The following is a 16,406-nucleotide window of genomic DNA, read 5'->3' as shown; positions in this document are numbered from 1 at the left end:
TGCGCCAAATGTCCTGTGGGTCTTGTGCATTAGACGCATCAACATCTTAGCCGGCATGCAATGTTTTGTCCAATTTCTCTCTCAATAAGTAATACTAATTAGTAATAAGAAATTAACAAAACTTGGGTTAAATGTTAAACCTTTGATAATGAATTGACTGCATGCTGTATAGTAGTGATGGCACATGGGGGTAGAAGAAAACAAAACAATTGGTCTGTTTATCACAAACTTTCACATTTATTTCTACATACTTTCTGCACACATGACATGATTTTTCTTTATCATTTCTCAAAAATAAACAGCAACTGCCTCAAGCCATTGCAACTATTCCATTTTAACATAATTGCCATTTACACTCTTCTGTAGTGGTAAAGCATTGTCGCTTTACCCACCGCAAAAGGTACAGACTCACAACCATTGCATTATACAACTGCTGACCATAACAACCGTAGTTAAACAAAATATCATTGGACAGTTAAGAGTGCACAACTGCCATTCATGTACGATTTGGTCGCTCAAGTTATATTGCTAATAATAAGTGCAGCATATATTACATTAGCCAAATATTCAAATTGAACATGAGCAGCACTTTTTCAATCATACAAATTTGCAACTCCCCACACACACAAGTATTGTATTAATGGTCTTATTTCTTATAACCCCAACACTCCCGTATATACACATTAAGTTATATCTGCATGGTTAGGTTGGTCGGCCCAGCAAAACACCTGTGGCTACTGGTTACCGACCTAGTTAGGGACAGGCATAAAAATTTCAAATTAATTATATTAACATGAATTGTTGTTTATTGGAAGAGAGAACTTCTCAGAAACAATTTGACACCAAAACCAATCTTCTACTGTATTGCTAAGTGAAGTTATGATTTGAAATTACTGTCGGAACATTGGGCCATTTTCTCTGATAAGACTTACCATAGGAGTGAATGGGGGACTTGATAATATTTGTGCCCCCCCCTGTCAATTTTTTTGTTTTCACTGTAATTTAATCTAATTTTTGTTGAATATTATGTATGTTATCATTTTCAACACATCTGTGAAATTTTGTATGAAAATTCAAATTTTAAGGTGGTAAAAAAGTGATTTTTGTGCTAATTTTGGTCAAATTTTGCCATTTTTCGGCCATTTTGGGCCCATTTTAGGCCAAAACAATGATTTTCCCCAAGCGATAACAAAAAAGTGCTTTCTCCTAGCAAATAAGTAAACTGGAATTGTTATGTGAAAAGGATGAAAGTTTTTGTCAAACCATGTTTCCCTTTTGTCAGGAGATGAATTTTGGGTCAAAATAGAATTTTTTCCCAAAAATGGCCCTTTTTGACCCCTTTTTTGACCAAAACGGTGATTTTCACCAAGGCATATCTCACAGAAAAAAATATTAAAAAGTGAAGACAATGTTGCATTCTGCTTCCTAAAGCTTTGAATCTGTTGTCAATGCAAACTAGAGCATCTGAAACAGATTAATTTTGGTTTTATTCATCATTTTCTCCAAAATGGTGTTTTCAGTGGCACAAAATGGCACAGATTTACATAGGGCTTTATTATCAAGTAAAATAAATAGCGCCCTCACACAGATGAGCCTGTCCCTAACCTAGTGTTTGGAACGCGAGGGGTCTTGGGTTCGAATCCCGACCAATACAAACTAACTTCTTTGTTCATCTTCTCTCTTTATTCCTTCCTTCTTTCCTTTCCGTTTATTAAACAGCACTTAGTGTGTTAATCATATGTCAAAAAATAAACTGCATTACTTGTTAGAGAAACTATTGATGCATTGAACAAACATCAAATGTATCCTAAGTGCACAGAGATGGCTTATTTCTTAAAACCAAGTAATTATTAGCCATTTTACTACGGAGAAACAACAATTTTTGCTGTTTTCCAAAGGTACACTCAGTGTTGTCACCAAATAATTTACGGGAATAATTACATCGAAAAAATTATGCTATGCATTTGTGAGGATGCACTGCGAATCCTTGGAGATTGGGTCCCACCTTTGACATACAACATAATTTTATGAGCGGTCAGGACTTAACAGTTAGTTACTATAGGTTAAAACCATAATACACATACTATTTATGTCAAGTTTTATTTGGGCTACTCCAAAATTACCAAAATAATGAGGTGAAATAAAATCTGACCTTGACCTTTTAACCATACACCTCTATGGGCAATTCATTACATTTATTCCAGTAATAATTCATAGCTGCTGTTTAACTACAAACACAACAAATTTGGCTGATTCCAACTTGTAAGTTAGAACATGTGTAAAAAGTACAAATATGCCAAAAATTCAGGTTTGGAAAAAATACATAATATATTTAAAAAAATCGTATATAATGGCTTTAACTGTTGAATGAACTCCTTGGACCAAAACTAAATGTCTATAACTTCTTTGTCCACGGTATGATGAAGCAAATCAGTTTCATACAAAATCTATTTGCGCTAAAGTCAGCAGACACGGACATTGAAAGAATAAGTGCGTTGTCATGTTTCATCTTCTCGTTTGCGCTTTACTCCTGTGACTACCGTAGTGATGAGTGGAGTGGATGTGCTTGATGTACTCATTGGTGTTATACTTGATGATGGACTCATTACAGACGTTGGTTGAAATGCACCACTAGATGGCACTGTAAATAAATAAAAATAAAAATAATCAAACAATTGGCGATTTTCCACTTTAATCACCTCAAAAACTACAAACAAACAAAAGTAATTTTGAAAGTATTTTTTTCAAAGCTGGATAGAGTGATACAGCCAGGGACACACTGAATTAGAATTCATTAAGGGCGTACTACACCCATATATTGGTTTGATTGGTCTAAATAAATATTTTTTCATTTATAGCTAGGCGATATATGCACGGATCATGTGAAATAAAAAAAATATGAAAAAAGAAGAAAAAAAGTGCTTTTAAACAATTGTAGTAAGTCATTTTAGCCCTATATATATTTTGTTTACTGTATCCTAGTTACTCAGATGCGTGTTTCATAACAAACCATGATTTATTCTATTCAGCATGTTCAAGTAGGGTACATGAATAGAATACATTAAATCCTTTGTTATACTCTCTATAGAAAATCTAGTGGTGCATGCAAAATATATAAACACTTACACAATGGATGTATAGTCATTAGTCAATAATATTATAATGTGTTGTTAGGAGAAGAAAAGGCTATTAGGTCACCGTATGTCAGGTTATAGGTCAATTGGTTCAGGTCAAATTTAAGCATCAATTTTGAATACACATGTGAGAGTTTGTGATATCATAATGAGGAATAATTTTGATATTCTGTCTTTAACTGGATATATATCGAGAAGTGCAAGGTGGATATACTAATATACCTTGGGATGTAAATGGTGAGTACAATTTAGAATGCCTAGTTGCGATGGATTTCACAAATAAATATAAAATAGTTACCAAAATCACAAACGTTAAGCTTACGGAAAACTACCCAATATGGTGGTATAGGTGACAAGAAATACAATTTTTTTCAACATTGCTGTAGTATGGTTGTGGTAACCTGTTACCTGTGGCTTAATTAAGTTTCAGTGAAATAATGTCGCAAGTTAAAAATACAAAATATAGCTCAACATTGAAAATAGAAGCATTTTAACCAGTTCCTTTTTGATAGTTGTGGAGCACCAAGTTCATGAAGTCATAAAAGAAATCAGGAACCACTTATTCCCATTTTACATATCAACTTTATTTCCCTAACGTGTTAGCAACACATATCCAAAATTTTAACGAAATCCGTTGATAGTAAGCTTTCCAAAATGAAGTGAATTTAAATCATCAGTGATGTACCACCTTTTGGCTTCTACTTTTAAAAGCATGTAAGCTACGTTGATACCGATGCCACCAATAAAACGAGAAGATTTGCCCCTTCATTTTGCATACCACTTTGTCCATTTTTTTGTTGTAATTTCTTCACAAAATGCAAAAAAAATGCAAAAAAAAATCAATGGGTGTAGTACCCCCTTAATGCAGTCAGTTTCATCTCAAGTTGAGAGTAACGCCATGTTGGATTACGCAATGGCATATTCGTACCGTGCATGCTAACCTTATCCTGCTGGACATATACACATGTAGAAGCGCAATATGTCCGTATGCTGGAGACACAACCGCATAAATGCATTGATTCGAATCTGCCACTGCGAAATCCAACATGGCATTACTCTCAACTTGAGATGAGATACACTATTGCTGAATAATACCAGCTAAAAAAGTAATTAAAACACAACTTATCCAGCTTTGACAAAAATATTTTCAAGACAACATGTTTTGTAGTAGCAGTATTTCTTTGCTGTCTTTTTTAAAATTTTAGTGACTTAGATTGTAGATGGATTAAAGAATCAATTCAGATCAGGAAGAGAGAGTGAGGAGTAATGAACAGAGACGAGGGGATCTACAATCTAAGTCATGTGTATGATCCACTTTTGAAGACTGCTAGCAAGACTAATATTGCTACCGGAAGTGACATAACTTCCCTTCCAAACAACAAGTCAGTGGTTCACTGACGAAACTGTCAGTCAGCAAGAAAAACTAGTAAGTTCTCTTCAAATTGGTTTTGACAAAAGAAAAACTCAATTCAGAATGGTATTTGCGCCCTGATATATAAGTCAGGGTGCAAATTCTAATAACAATACGCTATTTATATATCAATGGATCACATGCTAATAGCTGTTGCCGAATCCAGTAATTGATCTATGGTACAGGGTGTCCCAAAAAAAAACAGGCCCCTCATTCAGGCATGGGACTACGCATTTATGAAAAAGTCTGGAAAAGCTGGAAAAACATGTAAAATTGGACAAAAACACCTGAAAATAGGCTGAAAATAAATAAAACTGCGGGAATTTTGACATCAAAAAAGACTGGTTCCAGTGTTTCCACTGGAAAATCCCATGCCTGCTCATTGTGCCCTCTTTTTCTCCTATTTCTGAAAAGTTGATCAAATGTATTTTGGTATGTAAAGAAACCTTAAATCGTTAGCTTTAATAAACCAAAACAATTATTTCAATCGGCTCACAATTTTTGAAGATATGCCCTCTTTAAGAAATGTACCCGTTTTTCACTCTGTCCACGGATGAGGTTTGGCTACATCAAAGATTTTAACGAAACACACGGTTAATGACGTGGATAGATAATAGCATTAGGCTTGGTAAAGCATTCACTATAAGCGAGGATCACCAGCTAGCTTCAAACATCTTCGCAACCCCGTATTCGCAAGTATCCGTGCACAAGGATGGTACGCAAGCGCAATTGATGCAATGAGGACTAGGGCTGAAACTTGTATTCGTCAAGGAGGCAACCAGGTAGAAGGCAGAGCAGCACAGTAAACTCACTTCAAAAGAACCAAAGACAAACTAAACAGCCCTTTTCAGGGCAACCTTTTGTTCCAAAAAGAGAAATGACTTATGTTGTCAATAAAAAGAAAGCAAGAAACAATAAAGTAAGAAAGTAAAAAACCTCATAAAACAAAAAGGCATAAAATAACCGAGAAAAACATAAGTAATTGCAAGTAATAGCAAAAGAAGTCCCATCCCACATCAATTTCGCCAAATTAATGACACTTAACAAAATCCATAACCCATAAGCCCACGGTAAAGCCCATTCCCTTAAAAATAAAGTTTTTTTAAAAATAAAGTTATCATCGCGGAATGTTTTATAATCATGCATGGTATATGCACTTTTCAATCTTTGAAGTAGCCAAACCTCCTCCGTGGACAGAGTGAAAAACGGATATATTTCTTTAAAAGGGCATATCTGGTCATGTTTTTTATACTGGGACCCTAAAAAAGGTGGTGCTGTCACATTTTGCTAAATCATTTTGTCTACTTATTCCTATATTTTTGCCAAAATTCATCATGAACAAATGGTTTTGGTCTTATTTTGAAGATAAATTATTAATCTAATGAATTAATAACAAATACAATTAAACAAATGTATTAATTAATTACAACAGCTTAATTAGGTTAATTAGTCAAGGGTGGTGCAGGAAGTGGATGAGCAAGAAGCGGAGGAGCTCTGTGTAATTCCAATGGGAAGTTAATGTTCATTAATAAAATTTATGCACTTTGTTGCCTAGTAGAAGTAAAAATGCATTTGCATAATGTTAATCTTATTTTTTAACTTTCTATAACAATAATTGCCTAGTTAATCTTAATAAACTTAGTAATTAAGGATTTAACAAGCTTTTAATTATTAATGCAGTGGAATGTGGGTCATACAATACAATGGGCTTTAATTTTGCATGCATGCATATGAAATAAATTTCAATATTGTTTTATGTTTGAAATATAAAATAAATCTTCTCACAGGAGATTATTACAGTCAAAGGATTTAATCTGATGATATATTGATCTCTGGTTTATTGTTAAATAGTTTATTGATATGCTAATTGTGCATGTATATGCCTACATGTACATGTACCTTTGTTACTAATTATTCACTGTATATATTGATTTTTGGAACAGGAATTGGATATTTATATTTGATATTATAGCAATTCTGTAAACTATTTTGAATATATTTTCCAAATTTAATGGCACTTAGGGAAATTTTACATAAATTAAAAAATTTAATTTACAACTTTTTTCACACCCTGTATAACACAATGGGTTTAACAAATATAGTGCAAACTATATATTTAATGAAAGGCATAACTGTGTACATTCCAAATATCAAGTTCATTTTCCAATTTATATACTACATGTATGTAGAAATATTGGAGTGGTAAAGAAAGTAAATTTTTTTCAGTATTTTTAAATGGAATCACCCTGTATATTTTTTGGTACACCCTGTATATCCACTCAAACTTTACAGATTTGCAATCATGACAATATATGCTTTCTAAAAATGTATACTTTTACTAGTTTGGGTGAAAACGTTTTGAAATATAATCAGAAATACAAAATAGGAGTTGATTTTTGACAAATTGCAAGATGTGACACCTCAAAAAACATGACCATCTGCAAAAGTTATGATCACATTGATATAATGTTTCGGTTTATTAAAGCTAACAGGTAAAGGCTTCTTTACATATCAACATATACTTGGATCAACTTTTCTGAAATAGGAGAAACGAGGGCGCAATGAGGGGCCTCTTTATTTTGGGACACCCTGTATCTTCTAATTCTGTGCTTATTAATAAATCACTCTTACCTCTTTGTAATGTTGGTCTTATTTTGGTGCCAGAGCCTCCCATTATGTTGATAGTTGGAGTCCCTGGTGTTTTAGTGGACACTGAAATTGTATGAGGTGTTCTCATTCCACCCGATTTCAGTGTGATCGTAGGTGTAAGTTTGCCTCCTACTGTTGTTGATAACCCTGAAATAGTGTATCAAGAAAGTTTTATCAGTACAGGAGGTGAAGATTACATAGCATGGATTGAAAATTCTTACTAAGAAACAGGGCTAAAAATATGGCGATGAGCCCCCAAATTTCATATATTAGTCCCAGCAAAAATATTCCAAAGGCTTCTTTTAATAGACTCTGTTCATAATAGCCCATGTAATGACAAACATAATTTGAGCTCTGCTAAGTAACATTAATTGCAAAACCCTTTAAATAGCTGCCATGATTTTGAATAGCTGCTATGTAAACTTTTAAAATTCATGCCAATATTAAACCCCTGAATAAATTGATTTAAGGGGGTACTACACCCCTGGCCAATTTTGTGCCTATTTTTGCATTTTTTCTCAAAAATTATAGCGCATTGGAGACAAGTAGTAAGATACTATACGGGCAAGGACTACAACTACTGCACTGAAAATTCAGCTACTCAAGTCAAGTAGTTATTGATTTATTGATCAAATATATTGGTTTTCCTCATTTTTGATTGTAACTCCACAACTGTTGTCTGTGTTGAAATAAAATTTCCAGCGCAGTAGCTGTAGACCTTGCCCCTATAATATACATATCTTACTTGTCACCAATGCGCTATAATCTTTGAGAAAAATGCAAAAATAGGCGCAAAATTGGGCAGGGGTGTACAATGTAGTACCCCCTTAAGGTTATTAATTATTTTAAACTGTAGTGATTTGGTAGTTCACAGCATCTTACGAATGGTAGTGAGCTTTGGCAAAAACTGCATTGCTCAATTCATAGCGAGCGTGTAGAAGAATTGAAATATCACAGATACAGATAGGTGCTGCGGTTCTTGAGTTACGTTGTAAAGAGGGCTGAAACAACAACACTTTTGTAAAACGTACATAACTCATTAATAACAATAAATTAAGCAAGTTTGCAAAGTATATGATTTGTAGAATGAACTTTTGCAAAACATCAAGGCGTTAATTTTCAACAATATATTGATAAAGATAATGAAAATCGATTTCTAGGTTGCTTTGACCAACAATACCTCATCTACCCTTAATAAGATTGCATTTTTTAGGGTGTATCAAATACAATTACATTATTCCATTTTTATATGCCACCTAAACAAGGTTTCAACAGCCGCACTGTTTTTTCTTAATTCTTTTGAACAAAGACAGTTACTTACCTGTGCTTAATCTTGGTGGCATTGTTAGTGTAGGCTGCAAGAAAAAAATACAATTTGTGGATTAAATTTATGAAACAAGCTAGACAATGAAAGCACATCACAAACATGTGCCCAAATTATAGCTTTACTTGTACTATTCATACATGTACCCTGCAATAATACTATAGCTATTGTGAGTGGACACTACGAATTGTATTCCGAGATACAGTGCAAAATGTATGTGAACTTTGTGAAGGTTGTATTCATAGGTGTCTCAAGAGGCGCGACATGTTTCTCATTTGATAGCGTTTTAACCAATCAATAATCCTATTGCTGAAGAGGATAATAATCTTCTACATATAGAATCATTAAATAGAGTCTTTGTTTGCTTTGGCTAAATCCTGTTCAAGTGGTGGGTTACAATTGAATACATGAATCCAAAACCCACCCAAGTCCATGGGAAGTGATTTTGAGAAAAAAACCCTGTGTATCATTTTAATTCATTCAGTTAGATTTACCTGGTCAATATGGTAAGTTGTACGTTCAAATGGGTGGGTTTAACTGTATTAGGTATGACGATTAGCATTTCAGGGACTTAGTGGGGCTCATTTTAAATTCTGGACTTGGGTGGTTTTTTGAATCATATACTAAGACAATAATGTTGGAATGAGATTACCACTAGTAAGATAATACAAAATAAAGCACACAGTTATGTATAATGTTGATAAGCATTCTGCCATGTAATATAAACCACACACTTTCCTTGATTAAACTCTTTTTTTTTTCTTCAAAAGTCACTCTCCAGCAATGAATGTGTTACAAGTGGACTTTTATACATACTGGATTTCAATCAATGTGTTACAAGACTCAAATAATGGACTTGGGTTGATTCTTTCATACATGCTATTTTTCACATGCTCAATAGGCACAGAGGATGAATTTGAGTTGTTCTTTCATACATATGACAGGCCTATGTATAGCAACACTTTCCCATGCTTAACTCAATTTGGCCAAAGTATGGACTTGGGTGGCTTTTGTATTCATATATTCAATTGCATTGTATTTTGTCTGGGGTATGTATAACCAACAATTAACAATGAGAGGATATTCCCGAAGCTCGTTGACTTGGGGATGATTTGAAATGACCGCCAATTATGACTTTATTACTTGCAATGTGGAAAAAGAGATACACGTGAGAACCGAAAAAGGTACCATTTTGTTGAAGGAGCAGAGTTCAACACACCATAACCCTGCTTCTGGAAATCGTTTGAAGTCAAATGATATACCATTTTAAAGCTTATGATATATATTTTCTAAACACGAAATAAAACAAAATTGACCGGGACCGAGTTTACGGCTGATTCGTAGTGTCCAATCACATATTACATTATCATTTTGCTCTCATAAATTTGCTTCATCAATTGGAACAAAGCATAGCATGCAAGCAAAGCAGGACAAGCAAGCATGATTCCATTCAAGTTACTAAGGCAATACAACCGAAATAGTTCGATCGACCATCAATGCTTGGTCGATCCCTATTATTATTGAAATCAATTAATTGATTATTGTTAATTGTGATTACATATGAATCTGTGCATGTAATGATATTAGCAAATTTAAATTTACCAGTAATTCTGATTAATTAGTTGATAGTTCATTAATTACAAGCATCAAAGCAACAGCGATGGTCACAGTCGATCCAAAGATCGAACAAATTTGGTCTTGGTACTTTACTTAGGGGGCAGTGGTGCGCGGACAGCAGTACTGGCTCACCGACTCATAATCTGAAGGTTGCAGGTTCGAGCCCCAGTAGTGCCACTGTGTTGTGCACTTAGATAAGGCCTCTCTAACCAGGTGTAATTAATAGGTAGTACCTATGTAATAGACTTGTTGTGCAGAAGGAGTGGCAAGAGTAGTCTGGCCCAAACGAGAAGGAAAGAAGAAATAGGCACTTTGGCCTGGGAGCACTACTCTGGCATGACACTACTTTACTTTTAATTCTTAAACACTTGAGAATGTTCCTGCAATCTTATTGGTTCTTACCCGTCAGCGCGTATGCATCAACGCGATAGGCGTACTCGCTATTTCAAGCAATCGGAGGCGCATATCAACAACGGGACTGATCAATTTTAAGCCCTAGGTATAATTCCTTGAAAAATGTAGGATTTAATTTGATTAAAATTTGTAATACTTGAGAATAAAGGTATCGTTTTTAGTCGCTGTTGTGCATCTATCGTCTCATATAACACCAGCGACATCATTATTTTTGGCGTAAAACAAACTTAAAATAATGATGTCGCCCATGTTATATGGGCGATAGATGCACTCCAGCAACTAAAAACAATGCCTGCTATTCTGTAAATAGTTACTTACTCTTTTCTGTGATGGTTTGAGTCTGTAGTTACAGGCAGATAGACAATACCTGTCTGGTGGGATCCTTGGTCCATTGTGAGGCTTGATGGGTGGTAGAGGACTACTGTTCTTCTGTTTACCCATCTCTAACAGAAACTACACCAAAATATAGAACACAACAAGTTAATTGACATCAAAATATTTTGTTACTTCATACATGTACCAGGCTTTGCCATTTGAAATTTGCAGGGGAGCTTTTAATCGCTCTCCATGAGTGCTACAGGAAAGCACTAGGAGAGCATTTTTACTGTACGGTATATAGCGGATTATAGGCCTATATGTGGTTATTATTGTTCCACCAAAGGTAGGCAAGAAATTTAAACAAGGCGGTTCTCGAACCACGAGTCTCGCCTGCTTTCGCGATTACTTTTGGTAGAGGTAAATGAATTTGGTGGTTATCGGCTGGGCACGATTATCTGGCTGATGGTGACCGTACCCATCAAGTTTCATGCCCATGCAACAGGTTTTACTAATTTGACCTCAGATGACCCTGGTGACCCTGAAATGACCTTCCAAAAATTTGGCTTTAAATGTTGACTGTACCCACCAAATTTCATGCCTATCTGAAAGTTTTTACTAATTTGACCTCAGATGACCCCTGGTGGCCTCGAAATGACCTTCCAAAAATTTGGCTTTAAATGTTGACTGTACCCACCAAGTTTCATGCCCGTACAACAGTTTTTACTAATTTGACCTCAGATGACCCCTGGTGACCTCGAAATGACCTTCCAAAAATTTGGCTGTAAATGTTGACTGTACCCACCAAGATTCATGCCCGACCAACAGTTTTTACTAATTTGACCTCAGATGACCCCTGGTGACCTCGAAATGACCTTCCAAAAATTGGGCTTTAAATGTTGACTGTACCCACAAGTTTCATGCCCGTACAACAGTTTGTACTAAATTTGACCTCAGATGACCCCTGGTGACCTTGAAATGACCTTCCAAAAATTGGGCTTTAAATGTTGACTGTACCCACCAAGTTTCATGCCCAGGCAACAGTTTTTACTCATTTGACCTTAGATGACCCCTAGTAACCTCGAAATGACCTTCCAAAAATTGGGCTTTAAATGTTGACTGTACCCACCAAGTTTCATGCCCGTACAACAGTTTTTACTTAATTTGACCTCAGATGACCCCTGGTGACCTTGAAATGACCTTCCAAAATTTGGCTTTAAATGTTGACTGTACCCACCAAGTTTCATGCCCATATGACAGTTTTACTAATTTGACCTCAGATGACCCCTGGTGACCTTGAAATGACCTTCCAAAAATTTGGCTTTAAATGTTGACTGTACCAACCAAGTTTCATGCCCATACAACAGTTTTACTAATTTGACCTCAGATGACCCCTGGTGACCTTGAAATGACCTTCCAAAATTTGGCTTTAAATGTTGACTGTACCAACCAAGTTTCATGCCCATTAAGCTACTTGACGGTTCGCCATTATGCACTATGTCGGGGAGAGCCTCGAACTGGCAGCATACATGAAAGGAAGAATTATGTAACCTTACACAGAACGTTATGACTAGTTCAATTCCCATTCATGTATGCTGCCAGTTCGAGGCTCTCCCGCACATAGTGCATATAATGGCGGAAACTGCAAGTAGCTTAATCTGACAGTTTTACTAATTTGACCTCAGATGACCCCTACATGACCTCAGTGACCTTGACGCACTAACCAATACAAACCGGTTCTGTCTCGGGTCAAGATGCACCCACCCACCAAGTTTGAGGAACGTGCGACTCATAGTCTCTGAGAAAATAGGCGGAAGGCAAACTTTAACCAAAACTTTAACCAAATTTGTCACATACACACACACCCCCACCCCTACACACATACACACATACATACATACGGAAAAGTGATTATATAGTCTCCTGCCTTATCAGGCGAGACAAAAAACTCTCCTCAGCTTTATTTGAGGGAAGTGATGGGGAGCAATCACTCTAGCTCTCCTCAAACGGCAAAGCCTGATGTACACCCTTATGGAAGACATGCCCTTAATCATCTACACAGGGAGTGTCACTCAATTTAGAATGTAGTCACCCACTCACGCCACCCCATTTGAAATTGTACATTAAATAATTCATTGAATAATTCAAGCAATGGTATAATACGACACCTTTCATACACTTTTTGAATTTTGAAAATTTCAGATATTATTCATCCTTCCAGTTTGCAAGCATCTGCCAAGGTTCAACTCTGTATCTTAATTAAAAGCAATTTAACTTTCAAATGTCAAGAGTGATTAACCATCAAAATATATTACAACAAATATTGAACACAGGCACACTACACCTTTGTTTTCACATTTTTTTCTTTATTACTATTTTATTACTATTTTTACGTGGTTTAACTTATTGAGGAGTATTAGTAGAGGGTACACAGATTATGTCATGAAAAGGACATAAATTTTAACATTAACAAATTATTTTTAAAATTCTACATTTTGGAGGGACACCCCTGAGTACATATAGCTTGTGCACAAACATGTATGCAAGATACAATTATTTCAAAATATCAATCATCAACAAAATTATTTAAAAATCCTGACCCTGACTTACCTCCCTTGGTGGTGGTGTAGTGAAGGAATGATCTAGTCTAGTTTGAATTGCTAATTTTACATCATCTAGTTCTAAGTCTTTCCTACCAGCATGGTTGCAGTAGGCCTGGGCATCCTCCAACACATCTGTGACATAACCTGGAAAAAAAGAAAATTCATCATTTATGGCACACATGGCAACTCAGCGGGTGCGTTGCCGTTGATCGAAAAATCTAGTACCATCCACGACAACACGATAATTACTGTGTGGATGAAGATAGAGTGTGGAACTATTTAACTATTTCAGTCACTCAATCGTAGCCACTACTTCAGTCACTCAAGAACAATTCTTTGTGAAGTTTAATGTTACCGTACCAAAATTTATTTTGATGACTCATCTGTATCTTCAGAGCAAAGGATGCTAAATTCGCTGACATGTTAATTGAGCAACCTTTTTGGCCGTTTTATCCATCATGATGGTGTTTGTTTACTTCCAAACTTCCACTGCTTTACCGAGCTGATTCTGACCCATTTTGAGATAGCTCCACGTTCTATCCTCATATCCATCATCGGTTATCAGTCATGTCAGTGGCCTGGAATTGAGGATAGACTTTTCAATCAACAACAGCAGTGTAACCAACTCACTGGCTGCAAACTGTCCTCTTTGTTGAAAGCGTACTTCCGTGATTAGCCCAACATATCATGGCCTTCCTCACCATAGGGCCATGACCTCCGTACTATTGCACAAACCGGCGCGCGCACACGGACGCAGCCACACTGAACTCAAGTCGCAGTTTCAAAGGTTCAACTTGCATTCATTAAAAGTACTCACATGTTCAGTTTTGTGATACCGGTATACATGTAATCCTTATTTAAACTGTTATAATTCTTCCTTTGATGTGCATCATATCATCAGGGTTGTCACTACGCTGGACGGGGCCGTCCGGCACTCACAATTTTTTTTTTTGTTTTACATTTCGGGAAGTGGATGATGATATTTCATCATAAAAAGAGCAAAAAAAAATTAAATTATGGGGGTGGTAGTGGTACCCTCAAAGCCTATTCTCCGATCCCTAGCGTTTTAAATATTTTAACCAGTACATTTTTGGTCCTGGTGACAACCCTGGCCACCACCCGGGGTCCACCATAACCAAACTCACACACATTCAAAATACTTACATGATGTTGTACCAGAAATCTTAGTGAAGTGTCTAGACATCTTCATGTTTAAATGACTGTTTGGAGATTGCATTGAAATACACAGTAATTGACATTCTTCTGATACCCAGAATGCGAAGTTCATTAATTTCCTGTGTATTTCAATCCTGTGTATTTCAATTAGAAATTCACACATTAATTTAACCATGAAGATTTTACATTCAAGTAAAACAATTTGTGTCGAGCAGGTTGTCCAAAATGGGGAGCATTTTGCTCCACGACACCTGCACGTCTTGTTCCGCATGGAGCGTTGTGCAGTAGCCACACACAGATACGGATACATTAAATCGAACCCTGCAAGGAACAGTCGGCCAGGCATTGAGTTTTGCAATGTGACAGGTGTGCTGTAAATCGCACGCCTGGATAACCCGAGGTGTGCTTTTAGGTGTGCTGCAAATCGCACACCTAAATAAACCAAGGTGTGCTTTTTTCAAAACTGGTGTACATGTATGACTATGATTTCATTTTCAGCTAAAACTTAGCAATTGTGACAACATACATGTACTTTTTTTAAATGGCCTCTGGGGTAATGAATGGTGTATACTGCATAGATGTCCCTGGACTTTGGACTTATTGCTAGTGTCATTTGTAATTTTTTTTTTTTTAATTAGTTTTTTTTTTTTTTTGGATTTAGAATGTCCCTAGAATGTCCCTGGAACTTTAGAATGTCCCTGGAATTTTTTTTTAAAAAAAAAAAAAAAATTACAAAAAGATTTTAAAAAATTATAAATTCTTGTTTAAAATAGGCAAATTTGTAAATTATGTTCACATAATAATCTATGAATGATTTTAAAATGCATTTGTTTTGTATGCTTCTTTACTTCATAAATAGGTTGTAATGTGAACATCAATTATAAATTTGCCTATTTTGAACATGAATTTATAATTTTTTAAATCTTTTGTAATTTTTTTCAAGTTTTAAAAAAAATTAAAAATATTTCAGGACATTTTTAAGTTCAGGGACATTCTAAATAAAAATTAAAAACTTAATTTTTTTTTTTTTTTTTTTTTTTAGGTGTGCGAAAAATCGCACCCTCGGCGATTTTCAGCTTTTTGCCTAGTCATGCTTGTATAAAATATAACAAAATTTACAATTTTTTGCCATTTTCTGCTACATTTGTTACGGCCAAGGAAAGTTGATTTTGAGTTTCCCGTCACCCGCCCTCACTTCATTTTCTGACCCTCACTTGAATTTCATTATTGTAATTTTCCAAAAAGTACCGATAAAAACTGGTTATATTTGCAAAAAAATTATGAATATCCTTTTTTATTTTTTGTGGAAAAATCAAAATCAAAACATGCATTTTGCTGTCAACCTTGCAGACTCTTTTTCATATACTTTTGAATCTCATTTGGGCTAAACATCCATCTTCAAGTGAGTGAGCGGCAAATAACAACACATTTTACATGCGTGTTGGTCATATAATGAAAGGCAGAACAATAATGAATAATGAATGATGAAAAAGGTACCTCACTTGTTTTCAGAAATTATGTGACGGGAAACTCAAAATTGACTGTTAGGGGCCTAAGGCTAATGGAACTCGATTGTTAGTTTCCGATTGACCGCCCGCATCAATTTTTCAATTTGACCAAAACTTTCATTATTTTCATAAAAAAGTCAATGATCTGAAAATTGAAATGGAAATAATCAAAATTGAAACTCTCAAAATGTCTTACATCCCCTGCTGATCATAATCAGCAGTTTTTCTTAGTTGTAGGGGTAGAGGATGTAGAAA

The 16,406-nt window shown here is 35.5% G+C and overlaps 1 protein-coding gene across 2 annotated transcripts in view; it reads right to left on the bottom strand.

The window, feature by feature from the left end:
- Positions 1 to 213: 213 nt before the first annotated feature.
- The window catches only part of LOC140155427 (transcription initiation factor TFIID subunit 9-like), a 17,296-nt gene continuing 1,103 nt past the window's right edge, over positions 214 to 16,406 (bottom strand). The window contains exons 2-8 of one of the 2 annotated variants that reach the window (XM_072178276.1): positions 13,475 to 13,611; positions 10,868 to 11,002; positions 8,516 to 8,549; positions 7,177 to 7,341; positions 2,159 to 2,641; positions 1,606 to 1,807; positions 214 to 749 (exon numbers count right to left, since the gene is read on the bottom strand). In XM_072178276.1, coding sequence (XP_072034377.1) covers positions 2,499 to 2,641; positions 7,177 to 7,341; positions 8,516 to 8,549; positions 10,868 to 11,002; positions 13,475 to 13,611 — 614 coding nt within the window. In that variant the 3' untranslated portion in view covers positions 214 to 749; positions 1,606 to 1,807; positions 2,159 to 2,498. Of the gene's footprint in view, positions 750 to 1,605; positions 2,642 to 7,176; positions 7,342 to 8,515; positions 8,550 to 10,867; positions 11,003 to 13,474; positions 13,612 to 16,406 lie in introns of both variants that reach the window. The other variant, XM_072178275.1, reaches the window with a different exon arrangement.

Source organism: Amphiura filiformis, chromosome 6 (genome assembly GCF_039555335.1).
Source record: "Amphiura filiformis chromosome 6, Afil_fr2py, whole genome shotgun sequence".
NCBI lineage: Eukaryota > Metazoa > Echinodermata > Ophiuroidea > Amphilepidida > Amphiuridae > Amphiura > Amphiura filiformis.
The sequence above is the reverse complement of the archived record's forward strand: the minus strand, read 5'-3'. Positions and strand labels throughout refer to the sequence as shown.